Source organism: Rutidosis leptorrhynchoides, chromosome 1 (genome assembly GCF_046630445.1).
Source record: "Rutidosis leptorrhynchoides isolate AG116_Rl617_1_P2 chromosome 1, CSIRO_AGI_Rlap_v1, whole genome shotgun sequence".
NCBI lineage: Eukaryota > Viridiplantae > Streptophyta > Magnoliopsida > Asterales > Asteraceae > Rutidosis > Rutidosis leptorrhynchoides.
In genome coordinates, this window is record NC_092333.1 from 651098949 (window position 1) to 651122902 (window position 23954).

The 23954-nt window shown below is 34.2% G+C and overlaps 1 protein-coding gene across 1 annotated transcript; it reads left to right on the forward strand.

Annotated features, from left to right (window-relative positions):
- Positions 1 to 502: 502 nt before the first annotated feature.
- Positions 503 to 3517, forward strand: LOC139849841 (uncharacterized). The gene is made up of 3 exons (XM_071839463.1): positions 503 to 1229; positions 3278 to 3297; positions 3392 to 3517. The coding sequence occupies exons 1-3, from the start codon at positions 503 to 505 to the stop codon at positions 3515 to 3517; spliced, it is 873 nt and encodes a 290-aa protein (XP_071695564.1).
- The last annotated feature ends 20437 nt before the right edge of the window (positions 3518 to 23954 follow it).

A 23954-nucleotide genomic window follows, 5' to 3' on the forward strand; every position in this document is an offset into this window, starting at 1 on the left:
CTCGACAGTCGGCCGACTGACATGGTCAGTCGACCGACTGTCATTCACTGTCGACCGACATAGGAACTGAGGTATTTAAGCCTAATTAATCTTCATTAATTTGGTTAACAACTCTACACATTACACACACACGAAAACAGTTCTAGGTCGAGTCTCTCTCAATCTTCATGTCCAAATACCACAGAATGTCAGTCTAGGCTTCGTGTTTATCAAGATCTAGTCTTGGTTTGACTTGTACGAACCCGAAAACCCATAGATATTCGTTTAAGCTCTTTCTATTGTTATTCCGCCTCTAGATCGTGTTAGGTTGATTCTAAGATCCTCTCTCTCAGCGTCTACAAGGGCTAATGCTAGCTGGAGTTGGTGGAAGATTTTGAACATCCGTCCAACAATCCGAAGGTTTATTTTCCACTCGGTTGGTAATGGTTGCTCAACATCGGCATGGTTCGATACATGGTCAAGTAGTGGGTCGATTGCAGAATTGGTGTCAAGAAGAGACTTAATGTCCTTGGGTTTTTCTATTAATGCTACTGTTGCGGATATTTCTCATATTGCTTCATGGCCGAGTAGTTGGAATCATAAGTATTCGTCCATGGCTACTGTTGCAATTCCTACTGTACATGATAATCTTGATCATATTCGCTGGAAGCATATTGATGGCTCTCTTCATGACTTTTCGGTTAGTTTGGTTTGGGACTGTATTCGCCCTAGATCGAACATAGTTGTTTGGTTCTCGGTAGTATGGTTTTCCCAATGTATTCCGAGACATGCATTCCTTATGTGGTTATCAATGGGAGAAAGACTAAAGACGAAAGATAGACTCAAAGCTTGGGAAGTTTCGAATGGGTCGATTTTATTATGTCCCCTTTGTAAGTGCTGTGATGACTCTCACTCACATTTATTTTTTGAATGTACATACTCGTGTTATGTATGGGATAGAGCTAAACAGCTTATTCGTATTCCTATGGACAGTAATAAGTGGCATGAGATTACAAGTACTTTAACTCCTATTGCTGTTCGTAATGTCTCTTTTGTTATTGTGGTAAAGCTCGTGTTTGTAGCCTCGGTTTATTTCATATGGCAAGAAAGAAACAATAGGATCTTCAAAAAAGCTCACAGGACGGAGGTAAAACTCTTTGATGATATTTTCTCCATGGTTCGATTGAAGCTTCTATCCATCAGGTTTAAGAGCTTAAAAGGAGTGGATGTTATGAAGATTATTGGCGCATGTAATTTTATTGGTTTTGTATGGCCTGTGAGCCAATCTTTTTCCTTTTGGTTGTGACTTTTGTCTGTAGCTGCGTGGCTTTCTCGTAGCTTTAGGACTTAACTGTTTCGATTCTTTTATTATTTTTAATAATAATAATATTTATCGGGTATACCCATTACCCAAAAAGAAAACTTAAGAAAAAAAAAAGTATTTTAGTGAAAAGAAAGAGGCCAAGATATGGAGTTAGTATTGAGGTTATAATGAAAAGAAAGAGGCAGACATAGCAGGACATGTGTATGTCCAAATGTAAAACACCATGTAAAAAAGTGCATCCATCTAACTTCTATGGGGTGACTTACACATTATGCAAAAACAAAGATGTACCGGACGCTTCAAAAGTTATAAAATTAAGAACAAAATGTTGTACGCTGTGTGAATTCATTACCCATCGATCCATTAGCTCAATTCGTGCTTAAAATCTTAGTTTCAAAACTAAAATCAAAAAGTCAATTGTTTATAACCATGTCTTGAACTTAAGCTTTGATGTTGCTTTAATCTCTTTTAAGGGATGATTAGGTTTGTTTAATGATAGTAAATTAACTTGAAGTCATAGCCTTACTCAGATCTAGGCTTAAATCCAAAAATGAGTTTTGAGCTCATGATGTACAAGTTGAATTTAGGCAAAATTTAAACATCAATATCGTTTGTTTGCTGTCATATTCATGTACTTACAACAAATGAAAGCATTCTTATTTTCAAAAAGCAGCACATAAGCACTTGACGAATAAGGGTTGAGGGATGAAAGTGAGCAAGAAGAAGTCAGTCGACGGATAACACCTTATTCATGTAGTACTTATTGTCAAAATCAAAATTTTAAGACCACTCACATCTGGAGCTTCGTTGCTCCGCCGTTGACCCCGCCGTTGAACGGCGCCGATGTTAGCGGCCTGGTAGGGTCGCAGTTGGGGTGACCGTGGTACAAAATGCCTTGCAACGACATTCGGGAGCACGGGGTGGGGCCGGAGTGAATAAAAAAATAATAATAATAATTAACTGACCTTAAAGTTAGGACAAGCCCTTTGCATTTATCAAACCACATCGGTATAATTTTAAAAAGAGGAGGACTAGTTTTCTCATTTTTTTAACATTCATATTCATCATCTCAAAATTATAAACCTTCATTTTATAAACATTCATCTTCATCATCCCAATAACAATCAATAGCAATGACTAACCCGTTTTGTTTCTAAAATCAAAACAAGAGTTTTACATTAATCTATACATATGTTCACCTTCAAATTTAAGGTTTCAAGCCACAAACTTTACGTCATCCAAGTACTCAATCTTTGTTCAGTTGCAATATTTTATTTCAAGCAAGAGTTTACGTTAATCTCCTTAGACCAATTATGACTTGTTATGCAATTGACCGAGTAAGCAGGGAATTGATTTGGTGAATCACACGTAAAAGAAAACGTGGGTGAAGTTATCTTATTTTCGAATACAGTAGTTATCTTATTTTTAATTTAGATAGGTGTAACCGTATCTTTTATTTTCAAGAGTTTTGTAGTCCTATTTCCAGACAGAAATAAAACAGAAAATTGCCTCAATTATGGCTTCTTATTATCGTACATATTTTTAGTTCATTCTATGCTTACTCCATTAAATCTATACGTATATAACGATGAGCTTGGATAATCATAAAAATAGGTCACAGATTTATATTGATTGTTGTTGGGATGATTAAGATGAAGGTTTATAAAATTAGGTTTTATGTATTTGGAATGATGAAGATAAAAGTTTATAAAATCAAGGTTTTTAATTTTGAGAAGATGAATATGAAGATGAAGGTAAGAAAAAAGAGAAAACTAGTCTTTCTCTTTTAAAAATGATACCGATAGTTCATGTGGTTTGATAAATGCATGGAGTTTGTCCTAAACTTACGTCAGTTAATTTGTCCCGTTAACTATTTACATGGCCTTAGGTTGAGGACCAACGCCGTACATTTATCAAACCACAGGGACTACTGGTATAATTTTAAAAAGAAAAGGACTATATGTATAATTTCAGGTAAACCACAGGGGCCAATGGTATAATTAACTCTAAATAAAAATATATAATATTGGAAGTGGGTCAATGTGGTGGGTGTGAAGGATATTAGTAAATGTGGTTGGGAATGTACAGTTGAAAGAAGGTGCTGAGGTGGCGCTGAAGTGGCACCAGTGTGATTCCATGACGGATGTTATGGATAAGAGTGGTCTAAGCATAACACCTTCATGCAATGCTTTTGACTTTCAAGCCCATCCCTGAAATACAAGGTTACACAAGAGGGTCTATCTTTTTAGTTACTACAATGTCCATGACTGTGATTACACGGATTTGACGAAATATCATGATTCATGATAATAAATTAATTGATTACAGATTTTCTAAGATAAAAAGTATGCTATTAAATTAAATTTTTATATATATTAAAGTTTTGTGTTATTACTGTTAGGTTTTTTATTTGGTTTCCATTGATGTGAAAGTTTTAGCCCAATGTTCCAAGCCCAACAAAATTAGGCTGGTCAACCATCAGAAGCATCCTTTAATTCAAAACAAGTGCAGCTTCATACGTAAGAGAGGGCAGAAAGATAGATCAAGAAAAAGAGTGAAACCCCATTTCCGTCTACAGTGACAACAGGCCAGTAAATCGACGATCCCGGGAGATCCGACCGTTGAATCTTCTCAATTTTTGGGCTGTGTCTTCCTGACATCAGTGCCAACATTTTTAACCGTTGAATTCGTCTAATAAGGTCTGTAGGTCGTGATTTTGCTGCTGGAACAGAGAGCAGATTATTGGGTGATTCATTCATCTTTTGTCTTTAATTTCTTCATATACTTGTTGATTATTGTTGTTCAAGAGTATGATGATGTTGTATGCATCTAGTTGATCTAGAGAAGGATTATTGTATTGCTCTCCTTGTTGATGATAGTGAAGTTTAAGTGGCTTACTAGTTCCGTGGCTTTTACTCTCGATTTTGAGAGGTTTTCCACGTAAAAAGTCTTGTGTGTATTGTGTGTGCTTGATTATATTTATTTGCTGATTTCCTACTGATTTGGGGACATATTTGGGTTGGTTTTGGTATAGCTTATTTGTTAGCATCCTCACGGTTTCATACGGGTCGGGAAATGCTTGTCAAACGGGCTTGTTTCCGCTTTGTAGTTTACCCGTTGTGACCTATTTTCCCCATCAATTACATATATGTCAAAGTATGCTTACCTTTGATTATATGTTTGCAGACCCCGCAATTGATTAATTACTTAAACAACCTGCATATTCCAGAAGATTATTGAAGTGACTAATGTATAAGGTAAGTATAATTAAATCACTTGATTCGTTAGTAACAGGGTACATAAAACAGTATGTACATCACTCTCGATTCAGTGGCTGAAAAATGATCTTCCAAGTCAACCGAGTCTATCCTACTAACGAATAAGGTAAGCATTACCTGTTAGCACACTCACCAATTTTACACCTAAAAACTTGCATATTGTAAGATATCAGTATCAAAAAAATCGACTAACGTATAAGATAAGCACTACAAGATTGATAAAAGTATAAGTGCACGCGTGTTAGCTTAAATGCAAAATGCAATGAACATGCTATGTCTGTCATATATAACCTCCCGATACACCTAAACTGCATTATTTGGATCTAGCCAAACTTCATCAAAGTTTGGACCTATAATTCCCAAACTTCATTGAGCTCGCCAAATTACCGTTGTAGACTCATGAGCTTTGGTATATTAGATAAATATAATATAATATATGATTATTTAGTAATAACAAAAGCGACCATAAACATTATTCCGAACATCCGGCCTACAAAGAGGTCACTTGAGTATAATATTAACATCTAGGTCAAACCACTAGTTTTTAACTTACCTAATAAAGTCATCAAATTCAATACAAAGCTTACGGAAACCATAAAGCACCATAACAATCTTCCCACTCTCAAACTTTTCCCTTTCATTAACACTGCTTCAATTTTGTTGTCAAGTTCCAGGAAGGGGTTAGGGTTATATTTAGCTTGATTCTTCATCTTGTCCAACTTCACATTATCATTTTCTTCATCTGCTTCAAATTTGTTTTCAAGTTCCAGCTAATGGGGGCTACGTTTCCATTCTTTCAATAAAGCAGCGGGGATGATGATTGCTTCGGGGCTGATAGTAGAAAAATTAATAATCAAAACACAACCCATGTGAGAGTATTTTTATTTCTTGATGTTTTATTACTTCAACTTGAGTATTTAATTATAGCATGAAACATGAAATGAATAAACAGAGTAAGTATTTTAATTTCAACATGTTTTTTTTTTTACTTAAATTTAATAGAATCCATGTATGTATGTATTCCTAACACATCTTATCTTATCTTATTATTGTACAATTTGGGACACAAGATAAGCCCTAATATATCTCTTTATTTATCTCTACAATATGTTTTAACTCCATTTTTCATAAAAACACAATGCACGTAAATAATAACAGTCAAATTTATAAGCAAGCGAAATATATGTATATTGTTTGTTATAAACCTGGATAGGACATCATGAATATGTGTAGAAGAGTCGGGTTGAATGTGTCGAATGTGACTGTTGTTATTGACATTGGCAGTATCAACAAGTGTATCCGGCATCTTTTTTTTCCAATAGACAGAAGTTGACAACATCAAGAGCTACACCACGTCTCTTTAAGGTTTCTCCATATGCCTTAGCTTTCACAACATCCAGATTTGTGGGACTGCAGGCAACATCAAACATAACATTCGTAAATTTACTATGTAGTAGTAAAAAAAAAAATTAGTAAAGGTGAAACAATATTTAAGCATGCATAACCAAAAAATACATACATACATACATACCCTCCGATAAAGAAAAGCATCCTTTTTCGCTCACTTGGAATATAAAACCGAAGTTTCATCATGGAACTAGTGAGCGCGCCTATAAAATTAAACTTACCATCTACTATAACATTAACTGAGAAACAAACAAGGTGTAATTGAATGGAAAAAAAAAACAAATAGTAATAATTACAATAATTTAATAATAATTTAATAATTTTCATTTAAATTCATACATGATATAACAAATTAATTTAATAATAATAATAACAATAATAATTAATAACAATTTTTATTTAAAAATTTTTAATAAAATAATAATAATAAGAATATAAAAACAAGAGTAGGAAGCTAACGCTCTAGGTGACGCAAGACTTTATCAAGATCACTAGTATCATTCACCCATTCCCTATGAAGAGTACCCATTGTCGCTATGGCTACGGCATATGTCGGATTACTAGACTGTAATAAAGAAAACAATTCCAACAATTAGTATTTGTATATATAAATATAAACACCATAATTAGTTGTTAACCTGAATTGAAAATTACTAGTAACATATACTCACCTCAAGTTTAGCTCGACAATACGATTGAATACACTTGAATTGAAGCTCATAGCTATAACGATTTAAGCAACTGCTCGTCCATTGAGATGTGTCAATACAGATCATAATTGTCTCCTAGAATATCACCCAATCAAGTTTGATGATTCAATAAATCCATTAAATTTATAAATAGCATCAATCAAACAGAAACAAGAAAACAAACATAATTATCATCATCATGATCCCCTTCAACAACATCACCAACCTGTCTTGGTAACTTTCACAAAGGTTATCCGTTGTAATTTTGTTTTATTATTATTATATAAAGTTTTTTAGGGTTCCGTCCCGTTTATCCAACAAAACATCAATTTTATAGTGAAACAGTACCAACTACCAAACAAGTTTGATTTAAAAAAAATTAATAGATAAGATAGCATAAGGAGCAACAATAAGAAAACATTACCTCAGCCACCATGCTTCCGTTAAGGTTCAAGATTCTAAACCCTAGACGATTAATTGGGATTGAAACAGAATCAGCCTCCTTCTGCATTGAAATACGTCCATGTATTTTTAAAAATAGAAAATGAAATATAGATACAAGGTAAAAAATATACCTAAATTATTACCGTACATAACATAGAAAGAATATGAAATAAAAATTAGGGTTTTATAAAAAAATTTGTAACAGTCAACAGATAGAAAAATCGAAGACCGTTTGCAACTACCCTACAAACCGAAAGCTACAAATTAGGATCTAATCAATTTGACCAATGGCGGACGAACAACTTACGGGCTCAGCAAGCCCTACTTATTTCGATCACAAACGAAAGCTCAATGATTCAGATATCGAACCCTTCGAACAACCACCGCCTTACACCACTGATTCCAACGGAGGATAAAAGAAAAACAACAAAACTATTGGATTGTTACCGAATGCTTATAATAACCAGTGATTTGTGTTGGTACGATTTTTCGTATAGCGGGTGTAAAGTACCGGTACAAGACAATAGCTGCTCAGCGTGTGGCGTATACTGTTGATTGTTGTTTGCCCTCGAGAAATAATCTCTGTAGACCCGGAACACAGATGTAGGATCTGTGGGGTGACCTCAATCAATCTGTGGATCAATCTGTAATGATCCGTCTAGCGTACTGCTGCTAAGCGGCTAATGTTATTTTAGAGTGAGAAAGAACTGTGTGAGAGAGAAAGTGTACTTCTCTCTGACTGAAGTTCAGATCAGAATGATTATGAAATGTGGTGACCCAGGGGTCTATTTATAGGCACAGGATGTCCGAAATTCACGGAATACACGTGTCAATCACTGAATGGTTCTGTTACGTGAAGTATCAGGAATGTCGGTGGCGTGTGCTGACGTGGCTGCGTTCCGTTCACGCGCTGAGTTAAAGGGCTTATGTATAGAAGCTGTCTGCGGGACTTACGCTTGATGCTGGGCGGCCTGCTGAACGCTGGACGGCGAACACTTAGAAGTGCCAAATTTCGTTATGTTTTGTGTTGCTTGATCCATTTTTATGTATGAAAATGGTGTTTTTATGCGTGTATCTCCTAGGATACACCATTAATTTGCTAACTGAATACTTTACGGAGCAATAACGTTTTAGAAACTTACAGAGTTTGCTTACAAGATCAAAGATGAGATATTGTGCCTTCAATGATGTAAATGATTTACAAAATACAAAGTTACAAACTCAATTTTGTGCCTTCAACATTCAACGTTGATGGAAATGAGCTTTTATATGCTTGATTCCCGAACCATGAGTGTGGTGGTTGAATGGTTATGACCCTGGCCTTCCATAGTGGAGGTCATGTGTGATGACCCAGAAATTTCGACTAAATTTAAACTTAATCTTTGTATGATTAACATTTCCGACACGATAAGCAAAGTCTGTAAAACTGAATCTCAAAATTTTTGAATTACTTTTATATATTTAAATACCCTTCGGTTGTTTTCGACGATTCGCGAACAATTATATGTAAATAGATACATATATACTATAACATGAAAAGGTAACAATGTATTAATTGTTTGATACCGTACATTAAACTTATTGGTTTAAATATCTATTTGAATGTATATGATAAGTTGAAATATTTATTATTAAAATTTATTTATAAATAACTTCCAATGTGTATTTAAAAACTGATTTATGTATATTAAAAAGATATATACATATATATAATAAACGATAGTAACATTCGTTTATTGATTCAATTGATATTTAGATAAGTTAACTAAAGCGTTTAAGATGAACCAGTTAAACACTAATTTGTTACAGTGTTTTCAAATTGCCACATTACTCAAAATGCTACAGTGTTTTCGAAAATCACTATTTGCTACAGTGAAATTGACTTTGCTACAGTGAATTGCTACAATATTGTATATCAATATTTAACTGTGAGTTTCATAAGATCCCTTTTACTCTCTACATTTTTGGGCTGAGAATACATGCAAATGTTTTATTAACCGATATACAATATTTATATGTGTGAGTTTCATATGCTTCCTTTTTAATTGCTTTTGCAATCTATATTTTTGGACTGAGAATACATGCACTTTATTTTAAACGCAATGGATACAAGTACATACTAAATTCTACACCGAGTTTGAACCGAAAATCCCTTAGCTTTGGTAACTAGTAACTGCCGGTTATAAGAACTGGTGGGCGCGAGTAGTATTATATGGATCCATAGGGCTTGATATCCCCGTCCGAGCTAGAGCGCTAGCCTTTTAACGGACGTATGCTATTTGAGAAGCGTACACGTTGGTTTGCGTGTATTATTAAGATGATTATACAAAGGGTACAAATAATATAAGCATTAAAGTTTAGTTACCAGGGTGCTCAATTTTGTAGAACCGATTGATAAACGTTTCGGATGAAACAACTGAAATCTTGTGATCCACCTTTTATGTAAAACCTATTGATAACGTTTTAAATAAAACAACTGAACTTTTGTAATCCACATTATTATTATTATTATTATTATTATTATTATTATTATTATTATTATTATTATTATTATTATTATTATTATTATTATTATTATTTATTTTTATTAAAATAATTATAATTATAATTATTATATTATATTATTAACATTTAAATATGGATTCTCTTTAATTACATTCTACATGTATGCGAAAATACATGTCCCTATATATTTGTAAAAACAACGACAAGTTTCTTAGTCGGTATCCGTGGTTCCACGGGTCATTAGAATAAATGACTTTAGCATTTACATTCACTTAATTGTTTTGTTTAAAAATATCCGTGATTTTACGGGTCATTTCACTAGTTTAAGTTTATTGCTCTAACAACTAACGACTAAGCATGAGGGTGGTGGTGAGATGGTAAGACTCTGACCTTTTAATGTAAAGGTCAAGGGTTCGATTCCTGTCATTCACAAGCTGCTCACAAAGCGAGTAGTTGCCCTGGAATTAGTCAGTTCAAAAAAAGAAAAAATGGTTGGATACCCAGGTTAATTAAGAAAAAAAACTAACGGCTCTAGTTATTGAGTCGACATCAAGCGTCGATTTATTGGCGACTTGACTGACTCTTAGAGCTCAAAGTAAATTTCAGGCAGGATTTAAAACTATGAAAATTTGATTTTACCATTTTCATGGCGTCAAAATTTTATTTTATTTTTTAAAATATTTTTTCCTACTTATTGGCCGGAGGTTAACTCGGAAGCAATCTCTCTATCCGTTGAATATAGAGGGATGACTTTCTCTACTTTTGAAAGTGTTTTCACTCTGGATTGAGAGTGTTTTTACTCTAGGTGGAGAAATGACTTGTTTTTATTCTCGGATAAGGGAAACATTGTCTACATCTCACCTCCCACATACACCATTTATATGGTATTGAGTTTCGTTGTCGTTGTTGTTGTTGTTGTTATTGCTCTAACAACTATTGTTAACATGCATTAAATTATTATAATAACAATTATCAGTCAGTTTCAAAATGATAGTTATCAAGATGTACAACAATTTAAAGCACATTCACGATATCCCTAAGGGTTATCATTAAGAAAATCCTATTATTTATTTTCTAAAAAAGAAACGGTCAAATGTTTAATGCTTTTGCTATAATGGTAGATAACTGTTATCTCAGTCTTTAGTTTTTGAAAATTGAATGTGGTAAACAAGTTTAATGTTGGATTGGTTAGACATTTAGGAATGGTAAAGAAACCCATACCCGATCAGAGAAACGAAACCCTATATTTTTTGGTCGGGTTCGAATCGGGTAAATGGGTCTATGGTCGGGTATACGGATGGTTATTAAATTTTTCACGGGTCGTCCGGGGATAGTTTTATATACAAACCCGATTACCCTGTCTGTATACCCGAGTCCATATCCCGGCCCATAACACAATAACCGGGCCCGTAAACCGAATTACTTGGCCCGTATACCCGATTATCTGGCCGGTATACTCGAAAAAGAATCGAATACTCGTGAGAACACCCGTTTACCCTTATAGTTCGTAACTAAATGGGGACCCAAATACCCGTGGAGAAACCCATTTACCCGCTAGTTAGTAAGTAAATGGAGACCTATCGGGTCCGAGTCCGGGTTTGGGATGAATATTTTAAATCTGGTTTGGGTCTTGGATTATCTAAACCCAACTCAAACCAGATCCGATGTCATCTCTAATTTCAGTGATGAACTTTGGTGGTAAGTTTAAAAGGAAGTGTTCTGTAAAAATGCAATTTCGAGTCGAATTGAGTTTGTGTAAGATTCGACCCGAATATAGATTTAAGCTAATAAAAGGTTTTATGTTAAAAATCAATGCGCAAATTTTTGTGTTGTTCGGGCGTGTAAAACTGAAGTCAAAAACGGACAAGATGTCAATTCGGTAGGAAGTGACATGTACTATCAAAGCACTTTAAAAATACGGTGCCCCACAGTAATTCTATGGTGGGAGGGTACCAAGTTGAGTGAATAAGGTTGTTTGGTAGATAACCTAAAACTACGCTGGTTTTCTACGGTCAGGTTGCAAGAGTCGTAGAAATACGGTGGTTCAACCGTATTTCGACGGTGATGTTTTAAGAATAAAGTAAAAAAAAATCTCATTTTGTGTGTATGAGTCGAGGGGTTTACTAGTAAAGATCAAGTGTTATATTATCGTTATAAGCATTATAAGGATAAGGAAACCTTTCTCTTTCAGCAAATTTTTTAATTTACTATACCTAAAACAATGATAATTGTATACGAGGAGACAAAGAAACAAAGCCAAAACAAACAGTGTGTATACTTTCGGAATGTTATAAGACGAAAGTTTCACATATGACTCAATTTTCGGTTTCAATATGGGTGCAATGCCTAAAAAATCATACTGAAATCGAAACCGTTACCAGTTTCGTAAATCATTACGGTATTTAGTTCTTGAAAACCTGACATGGTCGGTTTCGATATAGTAGAGTACCGATACCGATCTCGAACTTACTAAATTTGCAAACTCAGCTTTTGAACTATTTTTAATGTCTCTCCAATATTGAAATAAAAACTGTGATTAACTATGTAAAAAATAATTCACTATTTAATTTATTTTTAATTTTAAGTTATACAGAGTAATTATAATCTTTATTTTGAATTATACAACAACAAAAAAGAACACGAGGAGGGTCATAGAATAGTGCCAGAGACGTTGAAGATTAAAGAAAGTTAAACCCAAATGCACATAAGATAAAAAAAAAAATACTCAAATTTATTTATATATAAGGTATAAATTATAATATTCAAAAATAAATAAGGTAAAGAAAATTTCCCCAAATATTTAAATTTCCAAATAAAGATCCTGGTAATTAATAAAACGCGTGATGCATAAAATCGTTAAAGACGATATTCATTCCAAGTATGAAGTATATATAGATACCTCCACCACAGCGAATCAAGCATTCTCAAAACATTATATATGTTGATATTTATTTCAAACATAGCTCCACCACAACGAATTGAATCAAACATTCTTCGAAGATACACGGAGATAATAACGGGAGGGCGATAGAGAGAGACGCCGGTTCAATTTCCGGTACAACTCCGTTCCACTTTGAAGGTAATACCTAACCATAGTCGAATTTAATACTATTATTAGACCTTAAATGTTTCTATGAAGTGTTTTTAGGGTTTATTAATTACTCCATCTGATGTTCATATATATATATATATATATATATATATATATATATATATATATATATATATATATATATATATATATATATTGTTTAGCAAAGACGAAGAAAAAGGGTTAATTATTTATTGATTTGTATAAATTTTACGTTTCCAGCCACAAGAGTATATATATATTGTTAAAAAAATCAGATATAATCTGTTCCGCTACCGGAAATTATTTAAAACGAAGTAGTTAATTTTTTAGTTAAATTTTATAATAACTTTTTATAGACAACTTATAAAATTACCACAGATACGAATAGAAATTTTCACGAGTCTTAAGTTATTAGGGCTGAATTTAACTGTTTCTGATTAAGTTTTGACTTTTGTTGACTGTTATTATTTTTATTAGTACTCACAATAGGAAGGTTATTTAGGTTACTTAAAAGATGGAAAAAAATAATATGCATTCGAAGTTTAAATGTGCTGTTTTCATGGATGCTAGACTTTTTAGGGCTGTTATTATTGTTTAATATATTTAGCTTTCTTAAACAGAATGTTGTTTTTAACCTTAATCATACCAAACTTATCCTTGATATTGTACTATTTTCAGTTTTGATACAGCTTATAGTCCGTAATATATTCATTCTCGACTAGAATGTCGACTGCTACGGAATCACAACAAAAACAAAGCTCCACATCATACGAATATGATCTATATGACGTGCGATCGCTTGCAAGAATTTTAAAAGACGGGGTTGAGATAACTGCTTTTAATAATGGGTTGTCCGAGGATTATTTATTCAAAAAACTTAAAGAATATGTCAAGAACCAAGAATCGGTCGTTGATAAGATGACAAAAGAGTTTCAAATAAGTGATGAAGAAGTGAATGTACAAAATAAAGAACAAGTAGTAGAAGGAAGGAATCGACGGGTAGAAGCTATACTAGAAGAAGCCAAAAATCTTAATACTTTGAAACTTATTGAGTTAATGAATGGCGACAGACCAGATGAATTTGAGGAAAGGTATAATCTTAGTACCGATGACAAGAAAAAGCTTGCTATACGGTATATTAAAATTATTAGGTCACTTGAAAGTATGATTCCACAAGAATCTACCTGTCTAGGAAACAAGAAGTTATGAATTTTCTTCGGAAGTTTTTGATGGTTTGTGACTCTGTTTTAGACTATTTTTATTTTTTGATGAAAATAATTATGTTTGTTACAAATTAGGATCTAACTCATGTGTTTTGTTTACATTTATGTATTAAACGTTTATAAATATAAATAATAATTACAAATTATGTGATATAACTAGTTATGCAAGCTATATATCATCTTAATATGAGGTAATCAAAGGGTTATGTATTTGCCTTAATAAAATTTTTTCCGTATATATTAGATTAGACTAATTGTTCAAAAAGGTCTAAATAAAAGTAAATAGAAGGAATTTTGTGAATCCAAATCAATCGATATGTAAATGTATGCTAAATCTTTTAGTTATATGTTGAAATTATTAGATCAAGTGTGAAAAATAAACTCACAGGATATGTACTTATGGGGGAGAGGGTTATCATTTATGACTACACAATATCATACAACTAACTGAAGCTGAAAATTATGATCGAATCTGAAGAACCCTTAAGCTTAGGAACTCTTAAAACACTCGATAAGCCTAATTTACGATATTTTGTTACTGATATCAATAGCGTCGTTGAGCTGCCATTGCAAAGATGCCGTTACTAGCGAGCGCCGTAGGAGCTTCATTGGGAGGACCTCGATATAATATGTTGTATATGTTTAAATTGAGAATTGAATAATTGTAATGATCAGTTTATTGATTATAAGCTTGAATTGATACAATTTAATTGTTCTCTTTACATATTGCTAAGTATGAATATATACACAAAACATACAACAGCTAATTCTATTTTTGAGTAAGGCTCCATTATGCTTTTGGAACCACTCTTACATTTATGGAAAAACTGTTGTTGGTAGCCTGCCTTTGAGCCGTTTACTTGTTTGGATATGGCACACATGTGATCTTCTAAAAAAGGGAGAGGATGAAGTTGTCAGCTTCCGATCCCAAAGTCAAATTTCCTAAAATAGGTAATTTGATTATAGTTGACTGTTTTGCTTTATTCTAACACTCCCCCTCAAGTTGAATGGTGGGATCTCCAACATTCAACTTGCCGAGAACTTCACTGAAGAGTCTCCCGTTGACTGATTTGGTGAGGATGTCGGCTAGCTGATCTTCGGATCTAATTGATGGAAGGAAAATGATTTCACCATCTAGCTTTTCTCTGCTAAAGTGTCGATCGATTTCAACATGTTTGGTTCGGTCATGTTGAACAGGATTTTCTGATATGGCAATGGGTGCTTCGTTATCACATAAGATTTGAATGACATTTTTAGGAGGGAATCAAATTTCAGTCAAGAGTTTTTTAATCCATAATGCCTCGACAACTCCTTTTGCTATCCCTCTAACTCTGATTCTGCACTTGATAGAGAAACAACCTTTTGTTTCTTGCTTTTCCATGCAACTAAGTTTCCTCCGACTATAGTAAAGAAACCGGATGTTGATCTTCTATCTCCTTTCTCACCAGCCCAACTTGCATCTGTATAAATCTTTATTCCAAGATGCCCATTTTTCTTGAAAACAACTCCATGGCCAACTGTTTTATTTAAGTATCTGATGATTCTTATTACAGCTTCCATATGGTGAACTTGTGGTTGATGCATGAATTGACTTACAACTCCCACTACATGTGCTATATCTGGTCGAGTATGAGCAAAGTAGATGAGTTTTCCCACCATCCATTGGTATTGTCCTTTATCAGCAAGATTAGCTTCATCTTCCATATATAACTTTTGGTTTGGAATCATTGGAGTGTCAGCTGGTTTGCAGTCAATCATACCTGTTTCTGCAAGAAAATCAAGAATATACTTCTTTTGACAGATAAATATTCCTTGTTGGGATCGTAATACCTCAATCCCCAAAAATTATTTAAGTCTGCCCAAGTCTTTCATTTCAAATTCTTTAAATAAGTTCATTTTTAAGTTAGAAATTTCCTCTTTATTATTTCCTGTTATTATCATATCATCAACATAAATGATTAGGCATGTAATTAAGTTTTTCTTTCATTTAAAAAAGAGTGTATGATCCGAGTTACTTTGTTTAAAATCATATTTCTTCATAAATAGTGTGAATCTCCCAAACCAAGCCTGTGGGGATTGTTTTAACCCATATAAAGCTTTCTTAAGTCGACATGCTTCCCCATTTTTGAAGTTTCTGGAGAATCCTGTAGAGGCTTCCATATAGACTTCTTCCTTTAGTTCGCCATGTAGAAAGGCATTCTTCACATCAAATTGGTGAAGTGGCCATTCTTCATTTGCAGCAACTGAGAAAAGGACCCTTATGGTATCAATCTTCGCAACTGGTGAGAAAGTCTCGGAATAATCTATTCCATATGTTTGAGTATATCCCTTGGCAACTAGCCGGGCTTTGTATCTTTCAATGGTACCATCTGGTTTGTATTTTATTGTAAACACCCATCAATTTCCTACTGGTTTTTTTCCTTGAGGAATGACACATTTTTCCCATGTGTCACTTTTCTTGAGTGCTTCCATTTCTTCTTCCATGGCCTTTCTCCATTTTTCAGATTTCATTACTTGATCAACTGTAGCTGGAATTTCTTCAGAGTATAAAGCAGAATTGAATTTATGTGCTTCATTAGATAGATTCCCGTGTGCAATATTAGCAATTGAGTATCTTGATCTTTGAGCTTCTTTTTCTGAAGAGTATCTCTTTGGTAGTACTCCTATGTTAGCTTTTTGTGGTAGAACATATCTTTCGGTGGTTTCAGCGAAAGTTTGACTGTTTTGTTCTCCTTGGTCATTATTTGAGGAGTTTTCATTTGGTTCAATGTTTGGTGATTCGGGACCAGGATTTGGTGATTCGGGATCAGGATTTGGTGATTCGGGGTCAGGGTTTGGAGATTCGGGATCAAGGGTTAGTGATTCGGGATCAGGATTTGATAATTCGAGATCAGGGTTTGGAGATTCGGGATCAAGGGTTGGTGATTCGGGATCAGGATTTGATGTCAGAATTTGGATATTGTCGGGACTTGGTATCGGTATTTGGATATTGTCAGGTTTGGATGTCCATTGTATCCAACTAAGAGTGTCATTATCCTCTTTCTCCCCCTCACTCGTGAGTTGGGTATTATAAAAATATTCAGTTTCGACAAAGTCACAGTTCATTGTAGTAAAAACATGACGTCTTTTTGGACTATAACACCGATATCCTTTTTGGTTTATTCCATAGCCAACCATGACACTTTTTTTCGCACATGGATCGAGTTTGGTGCGCTCATGTTTTGGAATGTGGACAAAGACCGAGCACCCAAATATTCGAGGTTCAATGCTGAATGAAGTTGGAAGGGTATGGAATTGGGAAAGAGTATCTTTTGGAGTTTTTGTGCCCAAAATTTTTGTAGGTAAACGGTTAATAAGATAGGTAGCCGAAGCAATAGCTTCGGGCCAAAAACTCTCCGGAACCTTATATTCGATTAATAAAGCTCTTGTCATTTCTAAAAGTAGTCAATTTTTCCGTTCTGCTACTCCGTTTTGTTCGGGAGTATGAGCACAAGATGTTTGGTGAATAATCCCTTTATCTTCACAAAATTGTTTCATTGAAGTATTGACGAACTCGCCCCCATTATCGGATCTTAAGATTTGTATATTTTTGTTAAAATTGAGTTTGTACCATTTTATAAAAATGAGAAAAATTTTCAAACACTTCTGATTTGTGAGTTAAAAAATAGATCCAGGTCATGCGTGAATGGTCATCAATGAATAAGACAAAATACCGGAAGTTTTTCCCCCCAATAACCGGTGCAGGACCCCACACATCAAAATGGATTAAAGCAAAAGGTACATCTTTTCTATTATTACTAGGTTTAAACGTACTCCGATGGGTTTTAGCCAAAATACACGTTTCACAATTTAAGTTTACATTAGATGAAAAAAAGACGAGGAAATAAGGCGTGTAAATATCCGGATGATGGGTGACCCAACCTCCTATGCCATAACCAAGCTTCCCTCGTAGGTGTTCCGTGAGCAAGCATCACGGTACCTTGTTGGGTTACTTCATCCACATAGTACAACCCATCCCGTTTGGTACCACGCCCAATAATTACCCCAGTCCTAATGTCTTGAAGGATACAGAAAGTGGGGCGTAGTAGGACCAAACAATTTAGTTCTTTTGTAACGTGGCTAATAGATAATAGTTTATGACAGGGTTGGGATATATAGACAATTAGATAGTTTCAACGTCAGAGTAATTTCAATTCTCCCCCCCCCCCTCACTTGTACAATCCCTCCATTAGCAGTTTGAATTCTATTTACCTGAGGGTTTGATTCAACAAAATTCATATTTTTCAAAACTCAAGGTATGAGTAGCACCACAGTCAAAAATCCATTCGTTGTTTTTTAAAGAATTATCTGAAATGATATTAGCTTTTCCGGTAAAACATGAATTATTAGTTACATGTTTATTTTCAAAACAGTTTTGGGCTGATTCAAATCTTTTATTTATATCATATTTTTGGGCCAAGGTCTGAACACTTCCATTAAGTCCATCCTTTTTTTCTATTTGGGCCGAATTATTAAGCCCACCTCCCACCATAATGGGTTTTTCGGGTACAGTATAATAAATATACCCGTTCCCTTTTTCCCTTTTTCTAAACGTGGGTTCTGTCATCTCTGTACTCATAAAATTAGGGTTTGAGATTTTTCTCTCCCCTTTAGTCGATTTGGATGCTCTCTTACTAGGGGATTTCGACTCAAGATTAGGGTTGAACCCTATTTCTTTGTCTTGGAGACACCAGAAACTATTAGGATTGGTCAATCGGCAGTGAATAGGGTTTACCCTTTTCAAATTGATCGATTGTTGCAATCTAGGGTTTGGGTCCTTTTTGGTCGGATTAAACGAATTTCGTTTAATACCAGAGTCAAAGATCGGGCTTGAGGGTTTTTTCCTCACCCAATTGACAGATTTACATGAATTAAAAAGCAGAGAGTTTGTATTAGGGTTTGAGGTTTTTAATCTCAACCATGTACCTCTTTTGATTGCTAATATGTCGTTCGTGGTTAATCCTCCGGCCGCCACTGTAGCCACCGTCTCTGCCATCTCCGCCACTGTTGTCGCCGTCTCCGCCATCTTCAAACTTTCACCTTTTTGGTAAGCTATGAAGTTTTGGGTTCTGGTGATGACCAGTGGTGGTTTACAGAGAACGTTCAGGTAACTATCTTTAATTAGCCCCAATTGTTCAGATTTCTTATTTTGTATGCTGGTTTTATGAATTGAGTTACCGTCTTTTGACATGGCAACTTGATTCATGAAGCTATTTTCCTGCTTTTTCATAATTAAGCTACCGTCACTTCTTGACATGGAAGCTTAATTTCTGGTAAATGATTGAAGCTAAGGATCAAGCCATTAGCTCTGATACCATGTTTAAATTGAGAATTGAATAATTGTAATGATCAGCTTATTGATTATAAGCTTGAATTGATACAATTTAATTGTTCTCTTTACATATTGCTAAGTATGAATATATACACAAAACATACAATAGCTAATTCTATTTTTGAGTAAGGCTCCATTATGCTTTTGGAACCACTCTTACATTTATGGAAAAACTGTTGTTGGTAGCCTGCCTTTGAGCCTTTTACTTGTTTGAATATGGCAGACATGTGATCTTCTAAAAAAGGGAGAGGATGAAGTTGTTAGCTTCTGATCCCAAAGTCAAATTTCCTAAAATAGGTAATTTGACTATAGTTGACTGTTTTGCTTTATTCTAACAGTATAGCATAATGAAGAATGAAGGTGTTGGTTTATTTGTTTGTATCTGATGCATTAAAAGTTATACAATCTAATCTAATAATTAATTAATTTGGGTGAGTTCATTTGATAGTAAAGGGGTATGTTATGGATGATAGTGTTGTATGATGGGTAAATGATAGAGTTTTGATATATAAGCCACTTTACATTTTGTGGGAAAATCTCATATTTCCCCCTCTAAACCTGAATTAATAATCATTTCTTCTCTCATTTCTCTCCATTCTTCACATATTTTGTAAACCTTGTTGATCGACAGTCATTTAAAATACTTTTTTTGATCATTTTTTTTGTAACTGAAGGTGTATTGTACTAAGTTGTCTGTTAATCTCAAGATATACGTTTTTTAAACATTAGCATACATTACTTAGTTTATTTTAGATTGGGTTGCAAAATTTTTTAGGTCTATTGCATGTTAACAGATCTGAAGGTACAATGCGTAAAATGTTTCATTACTTAATTTATGTGTGATAAACACTAGCATGCATATAAATTTTGGTTACTTATTTTTTAAATTGGTTGAAAAAGCGTAAAATCTATTGCATGTTTTTTTTTTTTTTTTTTGGAAAGCTAAAAAATTTATTGAATAAAAACAGAAATCTTACAACCGGAAGCATGCATGCATGCAAGTGGCGAGCTTTCAAACTGATAAAATGCAGGACCCAAATGGTTACTACATACTCCTAAATAGATTACACCCCAAGAAGACACAAACACTTAACCACAAAACTAGTAGCCAATGTGACTTCACACAATGGACAGTAACCGATTCCAATGTAATGCCAGGATCCATCAGATTTGTCCTCAATGTAATTCTATTCTGGCTTAATTTCCACATGGAGACGTTGACTTTAATTGGCAAACACGACAACCAGTTACAAGTAATAACGAGAACAATTGGCCAGACATCAAAGGTAACAATTTGTTGTGGTAAAAACTTAACAGCAAAAAAAAACTTTTGGGTGTAAAATCCAACTCCACGAATCTGATGAGGATGACAGAAGAGGAATAACGTGAAGAACAGCTTCCGGGTTCAATAATTCATCATTAAATATGCCGCAAATACCTAAACGCCGATTCTAAGCACCTTTTAAAACCGAGCCATTGTTTTGAACCCTGTTAGATACCATTGCAGTCTGATTTGTCTCCCTGCGAAAAGCCTTGGAAAAATAACCCCGAGAGGCTGTGAAGCATTGAGAAGCGATTTTTCTTTTAAAATGCATCCACCGCTTACATAATAGGCTTAGGTTTTTTGCTTTGAGACTAACGATCCATAAGCCCCCACAATTCTTTGGTAGCAAAGTCTGCTTCCATCCAACCCATGAAATCTTTTTCCGATCACAGGAATTCCACATAAATTTACGTCTGAGAGATTCAAGGGACTTTAAAACACCACTTGGGGTTTTGAATAATGATAAATAATATATTGGGAGTCTTCCAAATGTAGAAAAAGCTAATTGCTATAAATGAGAAGCGTAGAAAATGACATGAGATGATGGAACCTTAAGTTGTAATGTGTAATAGATAATCAATCAAAGGTGCATAAATGTTTACAAGTAGTCTTGCTTAAATACAAGATGAAACAAGAACAAAATGATTAAGACACCAACTAAGCCACCCATTAAAGCTAGATAACAACTAACTCACACATGGACATGACAACTAACTTAATCATAAAAGCAAACCATAAAACATGGATAAAGGTTTGCCACCAAATCAATAATACATAAAATAATAATACAAGTTTAATCATTTTGCATTACTTTATTGTAACACTCCCCCTTAATGCAAAATTCCTATCATTGCTTGTTTAAGTCACATTTGTTCTTGTGACTTTTGAATGATATAAATTCTTGTGAACTTCCCAAACCTCCCTTGATGAGCCTTCATCACGGACATAATCAACACACTCTTTGTTAATTGATGTCACCAACACAAAGAGACCCTTTCGACACATGATCATCCATTTCCTTCGTGATCCTTGCTCCGGGACATTCATAGAAATTGTTGCACCGATCATGACAACAAATTTCCACAAATCTTGACCTTGATAATAAACCTCCATGCATAGACACCAAAACTTGTAATCACCAACAAGTTTCTCCATCTCTAATTTCATGCTTCCACCATTTCCATATGCGACCTCCATTATTGCTAGCAAGAACAATGCTTTTCTTCAACCTTCTTTGAGTATAGGAACACAGAAAAATGCTTCTAAACCAAGAAGCAATTGCCTAACCCGGCTCTAGATACCATGTAGAAAAAGCTATTTGCTATAAATGAGAAGTGTAGGAAATGACATGAGATGATGGAACCTTAAGTTGTAATGTGTAATAGATAATCAATCAAAGGTGCATAAATGCTTACAAGTAGTCTTGCTTAAATACAAGATGAAACAAGAACAAAATGATTAAGACACCAACTAAGCCACCCATTAAAGCTACATAACAACTAACTCACACATGGACATGACAACTAACTTAATCATAAAAGCAAACCATAGAACATGGATAAAGGTTTGCCACCAAATTAATAATACACAAAATAATAATACAAGTTTAATCATTTTGCATTATTTTATTGTAACACCAAAAACCGAATTTGACTAAAGTTAGTCTACCTCCAACCGATAGTAGCTTAGTCTTCCAAGCGGAAAGCCTAGTCAAGATAAAGAAAAAGGAGAGGACACGATGAGCATTCAAGAAGCCAATACATATTGTTAATCCTCAAAGGGTCGAAGTTAATCCCAAAAACTTTGTTTTTTTGTGAAATTAATATGCAGACCCGATGCCATGCCAAAGCATTAGATGATTCTGATCAAATTAAGGATATTGCTTCTGGACCATTCATAAAAAAAGATCATATCATCCGCATATTGCAAATGAGTTATCTTTATATTACTTGCTCCCACTTCCCCATTTGAAACATCATTTAAAGCGACACAAAAGGCTTCGGCCGCGATAATAATTAGGGATCCCCTTGACGGAGCCCTTTTTCCAATAAGAATTCATTAGTGGGGCTACATCTTATGAGAATCGATGCCTCCGAGATCTTAGGAATCCACGTATCTAACCTCTCCACTTTGACCCAAAATTCATTTGTGTCATAACAACGTCAAGGATGTCCTATTTCAAAGTCTACTTTGAAAAGGAATAGCTTTTGCTTCGCCTTTTTAACAAAGTCGACAATCTCATTTGCTATTAACACCCCATCAATTATTTAACGACCTTTTACCTTTGGAAAAACACGTTTGGTGAGGCCCAATTACCTTTCGAAGAACACGTTTCAATAGGTTCGCCAGGAGCTTTGTGATAATTTTATACAGGCACCCCAATGAGACTAATTGGGCGAAAATCATGGAAAGAAATAGGCTCCCGGACTCTATAATCAAAACTACCTATCTCTATATATTTATTAGGATTATGTTTTCTAAGTGTTTTGTTATTTGTTTAATTATTTAAATTATGAATGTAAGAGCAATATAGCTCCTAAGTGTTAAAATGTTTAAGTTATTAATAAAATGTTATGTTTGTGTTATATTTTACATTGTTTAAATGTTGTCAAGTTGTTTATATTGAATTCAAAAGAAATTCGCAAAGTGTTCCGTAATCATACAATGATCCTACAATCAAGTAACGTCACTCTTTCCCTTATTTTCAATTATGTCTCTCATTTATTTCTATTTTTATTATTATAAATGCAATGAGGACATTGCTTAATCTAAGTGTGAGGAGAAAAGTGATTACTCACTTAAAAGTGATTACTCACTTAAAAGATTAAGATACTATAAGTTTCCCGAAAAAGTTGAAAAATGGGTACAAATTAATTTTTTTTTTTTTTTTTTTTAGGAAGTATAATTTCTTAGTCAAACTTATGTCTTTTTACTAACTTAATCTTAATTTTATAAATAGAACTACTCTCAATTTCGAGATCGGATTACTTGTTTAAGATAAGAAGTAAAAAGCCAAAAATTGTGAAACGATTGCAAACTTATAGCCACTACTATATGACATAATAAGCATGGACCAATGAGGCAGCAAAAGAGTCCCAAATAAGGGTCAACTTAGAAAAAATTGTCAAATGTAAAGCAAATGCTAAGCATGAAAGCAAAAGGATTGAAAAGTTAAAAGAGTCCAATGAAGGCCAATAAGAGTGAAGAAAGCGAAAGAAAAGAGTTCCAATGAGAATCACACACTTATAAAAGTTTTAATTAGAAAACAAAAGAGTCCAATGAGGGTCGAATTCATGACCTCCCCTAAATGAGGCAGGCCACCAACCGCTGGATCACA